We start from the raw sequence: 14,283 nt of genomic DNA, 5'->3' as shown, positions 1-14,283 counted from the left end.
ATGTTGACAGTCTAGTATTACTAACCTTCATTCCCTCCACTATCACAATCAAGAAACGTGTTTTAATGTTGACAGTCTAGTATTACTAACCTTCATTCCCTCCACTATCACAATCAAAAAACGTGTTTTAATGTTGACAGTCTAGTATTACTAACCTTCATTCCCTCCACTATCACAATCAAGAAACGTGCGTTTTAATACTGACAGTCTAGTATTACTAACCTTCATTCCCTCCACTATCACAATCAAGAAACGTGTTTTAATATTAACAGTCTAGTATTACTAACCTTCATTCCCTCCACTATCACAATCAAGAAACGTGTTTTAATACTGACAGTCTAGTATTACTAACCTTCATTCCCTCCACTATCACAATCAAGAAACGTGTTTTAATACTGACAGTCTAGTATTACTAACCTTCATTCCCTCCACTATCACAATCAAGAAACGTGTTTTAATACTTGACAGTCTAGTATTACTAACCTTCATTCCCTCCACTATCACAATCAAGAAACATGTGTTTTAATACTGACAGTCTAGTATTACTAACCTTCATTCCCTCCACTATCACAATCAAGAAACATGTGTTTTAATACTGACAGTCTAGTATTACTAACCTTCATTCCCTCCACTATCACAATCAAGAAACGTGTTTTAATATTGATAGTCTAGTATTACTAACCTTCATTCCCTCCACTATCACAATCAAGAAACGTGTTTTAATGTTGATAGTCTAGTATTACTAACCTTCATTCCCTCCACTATCACAATCAAGAAACGTGTTTAAATGTTGATAGTCTAGTATTAATAACCTTCATTCCCTCCACTATCATAATCAAGAAACGTGTGTTTTAATACTGACAGTCTAGTATTACTAACCTTCATTCCCTCCACTATCACAATCAAGAAACGTGTTTTAATACTGACAGTCTAGTATTACTAACCTTCATTCCCTCCACTATCACAATCAAGAAACGTGTTTTAATACTGACAGTCTAGTATTACTAACCTTCATTCCCTCCACTATCACAATCAAGAAACGTGTTTTAATACTGACAGTCTAGTATTACTAACCTTCATTCCCTCCACTATCACAATCAAGAAACATGTGTTTTAATACTGATAGTCTAGTATTACTAACCTTCATTCCCTCCACTATCACAATCAAGAAACGTGTTTTAATACTGACAGTCTAGTATTACTAACCTTCATTCCCTCCACTATCACAATCAAGAAACATGTGTTTTAATACTGACAGTCTAGTATTACTAACCTTCATTCCCTCCACTATCACAATCAAGAAACGTGTTTTAATATTGATAGTCTAGTATTACTAACCTTCATCCCTCCACTATCACAATCAAGAAACGTGTTTTAATGTTGATAGTCTAGTATTACTAACCTTCATTCCCTCCACTATCACAATCAAGAAACGTGTTTTAATGTTGACAGTCTTGTATTACTAACCTTCATTCCCTCCACTATCACAATCAAGAAACGTGTGTTTTAATACTGACAGTCTAGTATTACTAACCTTCATTCCCTCCACTATCACAATCAAGAAACACGTTTTAATATTGACAGTCTAGTATTCATTCCCTCCACTATCACAATCAAGAAACATGTGTTTTAATACTGACAGTCTAGTATTACTAACCTTCTTTCTCTCTACAATCAAGAAACATGTGTTTTAATATTGACAGCCTAGTACTACTTCCTTACCTTCACTACTAATGGTATTTGATTTTATACACACAATCAAGGAACATCAGGTTTTAATATTGACAGTCTAGTACTACTTCCTTACCTTCACTACTAATGTTATTTCTTTTTACACACAATCAAGGAAAATCAGGTTTTAATACTGACAGTCTAGTACTACTACTACTATCCTTCCTTCCCTCCACTAATGGTATTAATTTTTACACATACAGTCAAGGAACATCAGGCTTTAGTACTGACACTCTAGTATTACTTCCTTTCCTCCACTAACGATGGTATTAATTTTTACACATACAGTCAAGGAACATCAGGCTTTAGTACCGACACTCTAGTATTACTTCCTTTCCTCCACTAATGATGGTATTAATTTTTACACATACAATCAAGGAACATCAGGCTTTAGTACTGACACTCTAGTATTACTTCCTTTCCTTCACTAACGATGGTATTAATTTTTACACATACAATCAAGGAACATCAGGCTTTAGTACTGACACTCTAGTATTACTTCCTTTCCTTCACTAACGATGGTATTAATTTTTACACATACAATCAAGGAACATCAGGCTTTAGTACTGACACTCTAGTATTACTTCCTTTCCTTCACTAATGATGGTATTAATTTTTACACATACAGTCAAGGAACATCAGGCTTTAGTACTGACACTCTAGTATTACTTCCTTTTCTCCACTAATGATGGTATTAATTTTTACACATACAGTCAAGGAACATCAGGCTTTAGTACTGACACTCTAGTATTACTTCCTTTCCTTCACTAATGATGGTATTAATTTTTACACATACAATCAAGAAACATCAGGCTTTAGTACTGACACTCTAGTATTACTTCCTTTCCTTCACTAACGATGGTATTAATTTTACACATACAATCAAGGAACATCAGGCTTTAGTACTGACACTCTAGTATTACTTCCTTTCCTTCACTAACGATGGTATTAATTTTTACACATACAATCAAGGAACATCAGGCTTTAGTACTGACACTCTAGTATTACTTCCTTTCCTTCACTAAAGATGGTATTAATTTTTACACATACAATCAATGAACATCAGGCTTTAGTACTGACTCTAGTATTACTTCCTTTCCTTCACTAACGATGGTATTAATTTTTACACATACAATCAAGGAACATCAGGCTTTAGTACTGACACTCTAATATTACTTCCTTTCCTTCACTAACAATGGTATTAATTTTTACACATACAATCAAGGAACATCAGGCTTTAGTACTGATACTCTAGTATTACTTCCTTTCCTTCACTACCAATATGTTTTTACATGCAGAATCAAGGGAGATCAGGTTATATTGACAGTCTAGTACCACTGGTCTTCCTTCCCTCCACTACTAATAGTATTTGTTTTTTTAAATCTTTTGTGTTTAGATATATACCACATGACTGGTTTAGAAATAATGGAATATTCAACATTACGTTACTTCAGTAAAATTAGAAGTAGGGGTACAGACAGACAGTAAACTAACATGTGGAAGAAACCTTTATCAATAAGTTCTATATCATCTTAATGTTTCAAGGATACATGCTAAGGCCTATGTAGTTATGAAAGGCCTTGGTATGATTAAATAAAACGGCAAGTTACTTTTGCCACACAGTGGTGGTGTACAAAGAGAAATGATTTAACGTCTTCTCTTGAGCAACAACTCTAGTGTTTGAAAATTTTTACCCTATTATGCTAGTGTTAGAAAAGTATATCTTAATATTTAATTTTTAAAAGGTACAGAGCCCTGGATCAGAAAGCTGGATAAACAAGGAAAACCTTAAAACACATGCTAAGGTGAGCTAACTTCAAAGTGCAGATAGTGTCCAAATAAGATTACACTACTTTTGGTGTAACATAAATATACTGCAGTTTAAGTGATATCCATGTTAACTCACGTATCCAATCTTCTAATAAACTACCTAGTAATTGAATAATAAAAACAGCACATCTTTAAGAGTATGTCTTACTGCTTAATCCAAGGTCAGCTGGTACTTTGAATTTCATGAAAAATAACTCCTTGTAGAAAAACAGTTAAATCTAACTAGAATTATATTTATGTGAAAGAACAAAATACTCTGAAACATGAAACAACCAACCACCTATATAAAACTGATGGCTTAACTATCCAGTTAGCAGCAAAGACTCAAATATAACTATCATGTGAATATAAATGACATCTGCTTGGAAATGTTTAATACCATAAGGATACAATTGTGTAGATAAGTTGTTCATGAACAGCAGACAATTATGAAATATTTGATATCTGAAAAATCTACATATCCATGTATTTTGTAAAGCTGAAACTGTTAATCTTGTACTTTGTACAAACACACTGAAGCTCTCCAAGTACAACACATTTGAGAAACCTTCACCATTTAATTATAATAAAACCAGATGTTCTCTACTGATGTATCACAAATCCAACACCAAAGTAATGTGTTTTAGGTAATAAATATATGTGAATCACTATTTCTTGTTAATAAAACTTTATAAATATTTATCAGGTATATGAAGTGATAACAGTATAATATTTTCATTGATGTATATTCCATAAACAACTTTTTCAAGTCAAAGTAATTGTATATTCTCCTAAAACTCCAAAATGTTTTTATCCTTAAAATGAAAATACAGATGTAATTGTTTCACAAACACAACCACGTTTTCAGAAACTCTTACAATACTTTTGGTCCAAAAAAGATTTTGTCTTAAGCAAGATAATATGATTTATAAATGAGCTAACCAAAACTGTTCCAGAATAGAACCAGAACACAAAATAAAATTGTGCCCTTACTATTATGCCTACCTGTAAAGTAGTTTAAAATAGCCTTGTCTGTTTGCTAGCAAACACAAAGCTGTCTACACTATGCCCATCACAGGTACTAAAACCCAATTTTTAGTATTACAAATCCATCAATGAGCCGTTATGGTGTAGTTAAGAAATCTGGGATTTGATTGAAAACTTTATTCACTATTACGTTTTTGTGTATGAAGAAATACTAGGTTCTCTACAGTGGTATGAAACATATTTAAACAATATTATGTCTACAGTGACTTGATTTCAAAATGTTTCTAAAATGCTGAATACATGTTCTGTCAAGACTATTTAAAGAATAAATTACACAGAATTTATGTTACAGCACTCACTACGTTTGTTTGGGAATCACCTTACAAGGAACTTCAAAGGTGTAGTGTAGCTTAGTAAACTGTTGTAATAATATGTGGCTGAAGTTAATAAGTGTGGTTTTTCAAGTTCACATTATTTAGCAGTTTGTTAATTAATTTTACTTAAAACAGAAGATTTTAAAATAACTCTCTCCTTTAAAAATGTATATCTACATTCAGTTGCAGTTGAATGAACGTAACTATCTTTCATTAAACGTTTAACACTCATATGTATAAATGCAAGTTACAAAATATTTTCTTGTATATAATTTATAATAGAAGTTATTGTGATAAATATCCTACAAGATTTTTGTGTCAATACTTTAGAAGCTACTACATCATACAACACTCAACTCTTTCACTACTACAAATATATCTATACTCACAGCAATGTGCGAGGTCAATAAGAGTGGTGGTTTGTAAATTGGTCCAAATTTGAACTCAAAAACAATTATTTTTTTTCTCACTTCAGAAGAAAAAAGCAATAAATCAAAATAACTTTTCAAAATTAACTGTTATACGAATCAACTCAAGTTTATTGTGAAACAACACCTACAATCAAAAGGGACGGTGACTGTGGAATAAGTTCAATAAGAACATTAAGACACTCAGCGGTTACGTGATGCAAATATATTGTTGAAAAATACAAATTTACTATTTGAAATTAAAAAATGAATAACTGTACAAGGCAGTCTAACTTTGTATTTTAATAACTACTAACAAATATGCTTTATCTTTCTAACTGTCCAGTTTCAGCATATAATGTAGGAAGCAGTTGTACACAGTTGTAAGAGTAGATCCTAAGAAGTGATAACAACTTTAGCCAAAAAAAAGTTAAAACTGAGGGCCATGTAGTAGGTTACCTTATACCATCAGGATTAACTTCTATCTGATAACCAGTCGCAGTGGTAATAGACTTTGGCTAGAAAGGTTAGTTTTAAGGGCCATTGAGGAGGTTACTTTATAACATCAGGACTAATTTCTATCTGATGAACAGTTACCGTGGTAACAGACTCTAGCCAAAATGGTTAAGATTAAGGGCCATTTAGTAGGTTGAGGATATATTTCATAACACCAGGACTTGCTTCTGCTGAATGACCTGTCATAAATTCCAGAATCGAACATGTAATAATTTCTAGATTTGTAGAATTACCTTTCTCAGCAGAATACTCTTTGAGAAATATCCACAAACATAAAGGAAACAACACAATATGGAAGTGGCATAGTGTTTATTGAACATACAACTGGTAGAATTTGTATTCAAAAATCACTACTCTGTAATGAAAAAAATATTAAAAAGTTCCCATATTCATATTTAGACAAGTGAACCTTAAGCTTTGAGTTACTTGGTAAATCTCAAATTATCATAGAAAGTACAAACAATGTGAATAGCTTGTAAAAAATACATAAACTAAGAAAACAAAGAAAGCATAGAAATTGAAAGAAAGAAAATACTAAGTTTGATTTATGTAATGCTTTTAATTTTATTTGTTCATTCAGATATCTTGGAAACACACCAGAGAAATTATTCAGAATTAAAACCAAACAATGTTATTGACACTAACCATATAATGTCTTTTTGTAATTTTAACCAATTTAAGTTAATGGTGGTGTACGATACCCAAAGTACAGACACCCTTAAAATAAACCACTATTTATAATCAACTGAATGAAACTCATTTTGTCACAATTAATATTATTTTTGAATACAGTAACAGTATAAAATTAAACCAGAAAGAAGGGGCAGTAAAATCTGACATAAGAACATTCCTCCTTGTATTTTCAGTACATGTACAAACAAATGAAGAATCATCAAATTCTCAGATGTACAAAACTTTTTTTTTGTTTTTTCCAGTTTTCCAAACTCAGAAGAAGAATAGTCACATCTGACTGACCTAAAACTAAATCATAATTCCATAATTTTTTCCTTTACTTTTCTTGATTTGTGTTCACATTCATTGAGAAAAATTAACAACTCTTTTGTTCCATTTAAAAGGAGGCTTCAAGAATGTCTGAAAGAACATTCCACACAAAACTAAATGCATCTTAATAAGTTGCATATTTAACCACATCCATGGATACACACACGTATATATATATATATATATATAGGAAACAACAAAAAACAGACACTACGGAAAACACCCTTTATTCCTCCATAAAATATAATGGTAAACTATGCCACTAAGGATGATAAAAACATGTCACAATTTACACACTGAGACAAAAAGAAATTGTATGAACTGGATTCTGTCCAAGTGTTTTAACACCTACACATACGAAGGTCACCTAGACCCTACCAGCTGAAGCCATTGTGAAGTGGTGATCATGAATAAACTGAACATAAGAAACTCTGCAAGGTAGCTAATTGAAAACACTTCTTCTTCAAGATGACGGCTATTTCAGAGCCAACGATGAACGAAAGTCTGATTCCATCATTCTGTAACTACAAAACATAAAAACAGCTTTTCTAAAACCAATTTATCTCATAATTAAGGACCTGAAAAAACATCTTCATTAGAAGTAAACCACTTTTAGATAAATTAAGAATGGTGAAACCACATTCAATCCAACAGCACAATTATTAATCCTTAAGAAACATAAGTATAAATAAGAGAACATTTTATCCAATGGAAACATTCTTTTAGAAATACAAATAGTAATTTGAACAATCTTCTATGATTCAAGCAACAAACAAGTCCAAGAAATGAATCATTTTAAGTAAGTATATTTTTTAAACAAATAATTCTTCAATTAAAATGTAAAACCTTAATTACATAAACAAGATAACTTGTCACAGCAGAAATACAGTCAATAACACTACAGTTCTTATTTCAAAGTTTAAGCAGAATAAGTATGGCTTAACGTAACTATTAAAAACTTACCTTAGAATAGCTGGACCTCAATCGAACGTCCCTGAATCCTTGCTCCGTCCATTAAATCTTCACTTGGTTAAGCAATACAAAAATATCTTAAACCATCATTATATTATCTTAAAATTACCAAATGTTCAGTTTACTATACAAGGGATATTGAACCTATTGAGATGGGTCTTCCCAAGATCACTGGTTAAAGGCCATGTCATTGTATTTGTTGATTTGAATTCAAAATGTAATTGAAATAATATTTTATAAATTTATAATTGGTATTAAACTGTAGATAATTCAAATTTTAGTATTATATGTTACTTAAATTTCTTAATTTAAAAAGTTAATATTAAAAATACAAACAAACATCTAAACACTTTTTTTGTGTCACATGGTATGTTGAATACAGCACTGGTTCAAAATATTAAGTCTAGTTTTGAATGAATCAGGAAGTAAAATTATCCAATATAGACAAGCTAGTATATAAAAACCTCCTGGCTTTTCTGTTTGCTTAGATACCACTAAGGTACTGAATTAAAATCAATGGTTCCACTTATCTACTTCCATTTTTGGAAAGGCTCCCTCATATATTCTTACTTCTGCCTCTGACATGTGAATAATAATAAAAATCAAAAGCTTAGGAGCAACCTAGTGGCTTTCTCAGCCATTTTCAAGTATATTCACATTATCTCATTATTTCCAAACAAGACCCTTAGGGGACAGGTTGAGTCTTTTGTCTGATTGTAATTTCATGCAACTAAGTTACTAAGCTTGAAAAATTACAGCACATGGTATCAATATAGTAATTAACAATTCTTGGTTGTTTCAAATGAATGCATAAAACCAACACCAAGTGAAATTAAGGCTTAGAAACCTACGAGAAGCAGCAGTTGAGTAGAAGGGTTATAAGTAGGAGAGATAATTATTTCCTTTACTTTACTGTTTTATATATTTAATTTTAATTTAAGAAATTAAAAAAAACTAAGATCTGAATTACAATCTACAGTTTAATACTAAACTTAATAAATAAACAAAATTTTGAGTGCAAAGCAACAAATGCAATGATATGATCTTTGACCCATATGGAAAAAGTTAAATGAGTGGGCTATTGCACAGCACACAATATGGTTAGGTCCATGGTGGTCCTTGGCTAATAACAATGTATAATGGTTTTAAAGATCGTGAGGTATACAAGGATACAATATAGAATTATTACATGGTGGTTTTTATTAAATTATAAACTTCATGTTTATTATAAAAATATATAACTGAGGCCTTAAACCATTCAGTATAGTTGCAAATACACTTATCTTCCGGATATAGTTTCGTTTCATAGTTATTACTATTCACAAAATAGAACTGACTGAAATCACAACAAAAGGCAGGAAAGCAATGATACATAAGATATGCAAAGTTTGAAAAAACAGAAGAAAAAGTTCACAACATACAATATACACCAAGACTGTTGATTCATCAATTTAGTTTGTGTTATTCCCTTTATCAATGAGTTACTGATTTTATACTGAAATTAAGATCAAATTCACAGCTATATCAACCACTTTTATTTTCATCAACCCACTAGTTAAAAGCTGCTCTGAATGCTAATACACTATACACACAACTGTAATTTAGGTCATTTCTAGTTTGTTTTTTATTAGTTTGAGGTGAGTATTAAGATTTTTAAAACTACATAAATCAAATATTCTACACAATGAAAAATCATTTTAATTGAAAGGATACCAACTGCACGCTGTGCATCTCGTTCAGAGCTGAAACGTATGTAAGCAGTTCCTTTTTTAAACTCCACAAATCGTACGTCACCTGCAAGTGTTTTTACCAAGTTAATTCAATGTTAAATAGTAAACAAAAAATAATAAAGATTACAATGAATACTAAAAACTAATCATATTTCATTACTTTGCTGACTTACGTTAATTTTATTTGTACTTTATATGGTATTACACAAGTTCTATTACAAGAGATGACAGTGAACTTAAAAACAAATCAAACAGCCTCCATGTTTATTCTGACTCAGTTATCTCATGTGATACATAGTTGACTTATGAATCATAAATTACTACTAACTAAAGGTCACGATTAACTGTACATATACAGTTGCAGATGAAGAAATTTTTCACAATCAAAAGATTTAGAATTTATTCCAAAAGAAAGTTCAAACACACACAATTATGCAGACAACAGCCAGCACCAGTACAGTGTATTTACGTTTTGTGTAAGTCACCAGCCAGAAGTCATCAGCCAACACCAGAACAGTGTATGTATATTTTCCAATTCATGTGAAATGGATCAAACACAACTCCTATTGATCCAGTGAACTCAGGTAAAACAATTACAGCAGGATTATGAATACCAGATAGTGTCCATTAGTATCATTATTTTTAATGTAGACACAAGACAAAAAGGAATAACTATACAAACAGTACAAAAAAAAGGCCATAAACAATCACAAACTGGGAGTGAAGCTTATTCTCAGAGATTCCACTTTTAAACAACTCTACACAAAAACAGTTACTGAACTAACAGTTAAGGTAATAGATTCACCACATTCTGCTCAGAGATTCTACTTTTGAACAACTCTACACAAAAACAGTTACTGAACTAACAGTTAAGGTAATAGATTCACCACATTCTGCTCAGAGATTCTACTTTTGAACAACTCTACTCAAAAACAGTTACTGAACTAACAGTTAAGGTAATAGATTCATCATATTCTGCTCACATATTGAACAAAAACAAACATACACTGGAGACTTAATTTAATGAGAGAAACAATCACATTTTTCAAAATGATACAAAACTTTTAATGGAGAAGTGGATGATATAAAAAAATTAACAAAGTTTTTGTCAGAATCAATTATTTTTTACTGCACAGAGTGTGTAACTGTATATGGCAGAGATTCTTTATCATGCAATTGGTTTCTTGAATCTCCACATGAAAATCTATGTAAAATGTATTAGTTAAGAAACTGCAGTAAACCATCTTTCTAGTACATGAAATTCTACAACATAGCACTTGGAAAGGATTAGAACCTCTATACACAGGGTCATAGGTCAAGGTGTACATGTCACAACCTTTTACAGCTATATTCAACAACACAATTAAATAACTATAATTAATGTTTTCGACAAGTTTTAAAAGTAAATACTTAGATTAACTTTCAATCTCTATTTCCTCTGCTCTGAATTTTAAATTTTTCTTCCATTACCTAGGTTTCACCAACTAGATACATAAACAACCATTAACATAAAATTACATCATCATATACTCTCTATTTTCTAAGATATAAGTTCATCACCTCACCCTATGAACTGTTAGTTCTTAAATCACTTGCCAACTGTATGTATTTAACACCAATAGAAAGCCCACTTTATGAACTAGGTAATACTTATGATGGTCTCTGCAGTGAAAGCCACTATCTTGCAAGTTAGTCTTCATATGTTTGCTGAAGTTTCTATTTGAGTGATGAAATCTTTTTTACCCAATTATAAACTTAGTCATTAATTACAGCAGTTAAGGGATATTCTATTTAGTACAGGCTATATTTTTGGACCATAAACATTTAAGTACCAGCCATCTATGTACACAGAGCTAGTTATGTTTCTTTTTTTAAACTTGCACAAGTTACACACACAAAAAATTTTTTTTATGATTACTTACATAGTTGAACATCATGCAGTGTAACCTGAAACTATTTAGTATCTAATCTTTCTACACAGCAACTGGGAAACTTACTGTTTGAAGTAATAGTTAAGAGAGTTCAAAGACCAATAAATCAAAAGAGATATGAAACATTAAAAAAGGTACTTATTTAGTAGGTTCTAGACATTATATAAATAAAAATATGAAAAGTATAAGATGAAAAAAACTATTTTTCACTTATATAAATACAGTAAATATTTTGTAAACATACAGATTAATCTTTAGTACATTAGCTGATTCCAAAATCTCATGTATCTGTGCAAAACACTTTTAATGTTTACTATAATGTTGTCACTTTGAGTTACATTTAGCACATTCAGAGTTGTAGTGTATAGTGTAACATGGTGGCTATAAGGCTAGGAAAAGTGATCAAACCTATAGGTATAGAGTTAAGAGGTAACCAAAAAAAATATTTAGTGAAGTCAGTTCCTTTAACAGTGCTGGAAAATGGTTTCTGATGTGTATCACATCTTGTTCACAAAAGAGCATGGGGAAAATTTGACCTGTCTGAACCAGATGGAGGATAAAAATGTGAAATAGAGTAACTGTTGCAAGATGACTATGGCAGTGAGAGCAGCGATATAATAGTACATATAACTCATAAGGTTTATTTTATCTAAAAACCAGTTGTGCTATTATATTTCTTCATATTCAACCTCTGGCATACAAGTCATAGAAAATTTCATTGTTACTACCTATCTATCTAAAATAAATGATGTATATAAAGCATGTCACATATGACAAAACTTACCTATATCTTTAAACTTATCTCGCAAGGACTGCCAGTTGTAGGAATGTGGAAGCTAATAACAAAGTTCAGAGAGATTATTATTAAGAAACTCTTGCATGTTACAATGTCCAAATTAAGTAATAACAATCACATCATCAGACATTAAATAATTTTACCAATGAAAAAATAATTTCCAAGTGAAGAGAGAACAATTCTCTATTACTTCTGCCTCAGTAAACAAGTAACAACAACCAAGTGATAAAGATCGTTAAGGTATGTTTCACACATCTAGTGTACTTGCTTTAAATAATCTTATATGCATAACAAAATAAGAAAAAGTATCTAAAGACAAAGAAAGGACTGTCTGAAATGGGAACATCAAAAGAATAGAGATTTTAAATAGTTATTACATTCCTTTTATAATGTTGTCATGACTAATACTATTAAGTTTCTTAATACTATTGTCATGTAGATGTACATGACCATCCAAGTGTCGATTATCAGTTACCTTTTTTAAATACATATCAAACTGCTTCCTTTTGATGTTTTACAAACAATCTTTTACAGCTTAAAATTTAAACATAATTTAATTACAACTATTTTGCCAGTAAAGCATTTATCACTTTAATGAAGTGTTATAAGTTAAAATATTATAGTTCATAGTTTTTATTTACAAGGATTACTTGAATCATTAGAAACATCAATATTGCTAGGTTTTTTACTATTCTCATTTTGCATGAAAGCTGATAAAGAAAGATAATTACAATCATAAAGTAACATATGTAAATTCAACAAACTGAGCTCTGCTACATTAAGAAAGGTTGCTAGTCTGATGATAATTTCATCACTAAACCTGCTTGCAGTTATTTCTGCTGGTCAAAATTAAATAGTTTTAATATCCAACAATTCAAATCCTCAGATGGTGTTTTGAAAAATTAAAACAGAAAATTGTGATCTATATCATAACAAAATGGAATAAACCTTGAGCCCAAGATCTTAAGTAGCTAGCAGTGACTTCGACTTTAACAGTTATCACTAGCACAACTCACATTTTTGACAGTGACAGTATCAGAGCTTCTTAAATTGTTTTCAAAACCAAGGCACTCTATATCTGTATAATTTTTCATTCGACCTCCCAAGTTCCCAGAACCTCCAGTGCCAAGGTCAAATCCACCCATCAGGTTACTACCACCAGCATTATTCATCCCAAGTCCTGCTGCTGAAGCCATATTCAAACCAGTTCCCATTGTTCCAGACAGGCCTCCAGCCATTCCAGAATTCATTATTCCCTGATCTCCCAAACCTCCAACTGGCTGGGTCCCAATTGTGTTACTCATCATGTTAGCTAAGCCACCAGTACCCATTCCACTTACTCCTGTAAAGTTATACATCAGTATCACATTTCTAATATAAAAACAAAATTAGTACTAACAGCAGGTTTCATTATAATACATTTTATTATTCATGCTCTATTGTTTTAATATTAATCTAATTTGTTTAACTTTTTATATGTTTTCACATTATGTCAATACTCTCCTCATTTAAGGTTTAAATGCTAAATATTATACAATAAAAGCAAACAAAAATTCAGCTATTTGATTTGTAGAAAGGTAATATATTATGGGTTATTCAATCCAATTACATTATTTCAAGTAAAAAATGCAAATACAATCATTCTATACATTCAGTATATCCATAGTACATTAGTGACAAATTACTTGTGGCACTAAACCTTGTTACTGACAGTTTACCATTAGTCAAATTTCACCACATAGCATCAAAATCTCCATTTAATAGGAGCACAGTATTTTAGGAAAATATAAGGGTTCAAAATATTAATTAAAAAAAACAAACAAAAACTATATAACCTTTCAAAAGTACAGGATTAATAGTGAAGTACATTCAAACCACATTTGTTTCTTGTACACAATTAATAACAACACATATAAGCAAGTCTGATCCAAGGTTTTATGTCATAACACTAAAACTGCTGAAGGAAAAGCTAGCAAAACAAACTTGAATACTTGTGTAAGTTCTCCAAGGTTAAAAAGGTTATAACCA

The 14,283-nt window shown here is 31.0% G+C and overlaps 1 protein-coding gene across 3 annotated transcripts in view; it reads right to left on the bottom strand.

Moving 5' to 3' along the window:
• The window catches only part of LOC143249942 (myelin expression factor 2-like), a 48,303-nt gene that overhangs the window by 14,020 nt on the left and 20,000 nt on the right, over positions 1-14,283 (bottom strand). For 2 of the 3 annotated variants that reach the window (XR_013028047.1, XR_013028046.1), the window contains exons 11-14: positions 13,272-13,597; positions 12,244-12,295; positions 9,512-9,592; positions 7,790-7,846 (exon numbers count right to left, since the gene is read on the bottom strand). Coding sequence is in view for 1 of the 3 variants with exons in the window: in XM_076500563.1 (XP_076356678.1) it covers positions 7,791-7,846; positions 9,512-9,592; positions 12,244-12,295; positions 13,272-13,597 (515 nt within the window). In the remaining 2 variants the exon portion in view is untranslated. Of the gene's footprint in view, positions 1-6,116; positions 7,351-7,789; positions 7,847-9,511; positions 9,593-12,243; positions 12,296-13,271; positions 13,598-14,283 lie in introns of those variants that run through there. The other variant, XM_076500563.1, reaches the window with a different exon arrangement.

This window comes from Tachypleus tridentatus, chromosome 4, assembly GCF_004210375.1.
Source record: "Tachypleus tridentatus isolate NWPU-2018 chromosome 4, ASM421037v1, whole genome shotgun sequence".
NCBI classification, from domain to species: domain Eukaryota; kingdom Metazoa; phylum Arthropoda; class Merostomata; order Xiphosura; family Limulidae; genus Tachypleus; species Tachypleus tridentatus.
Note: the sequence above shows the minus strand (reverse complement) of the source record. Positions and strands in the feature narration are given on the sequence as shown.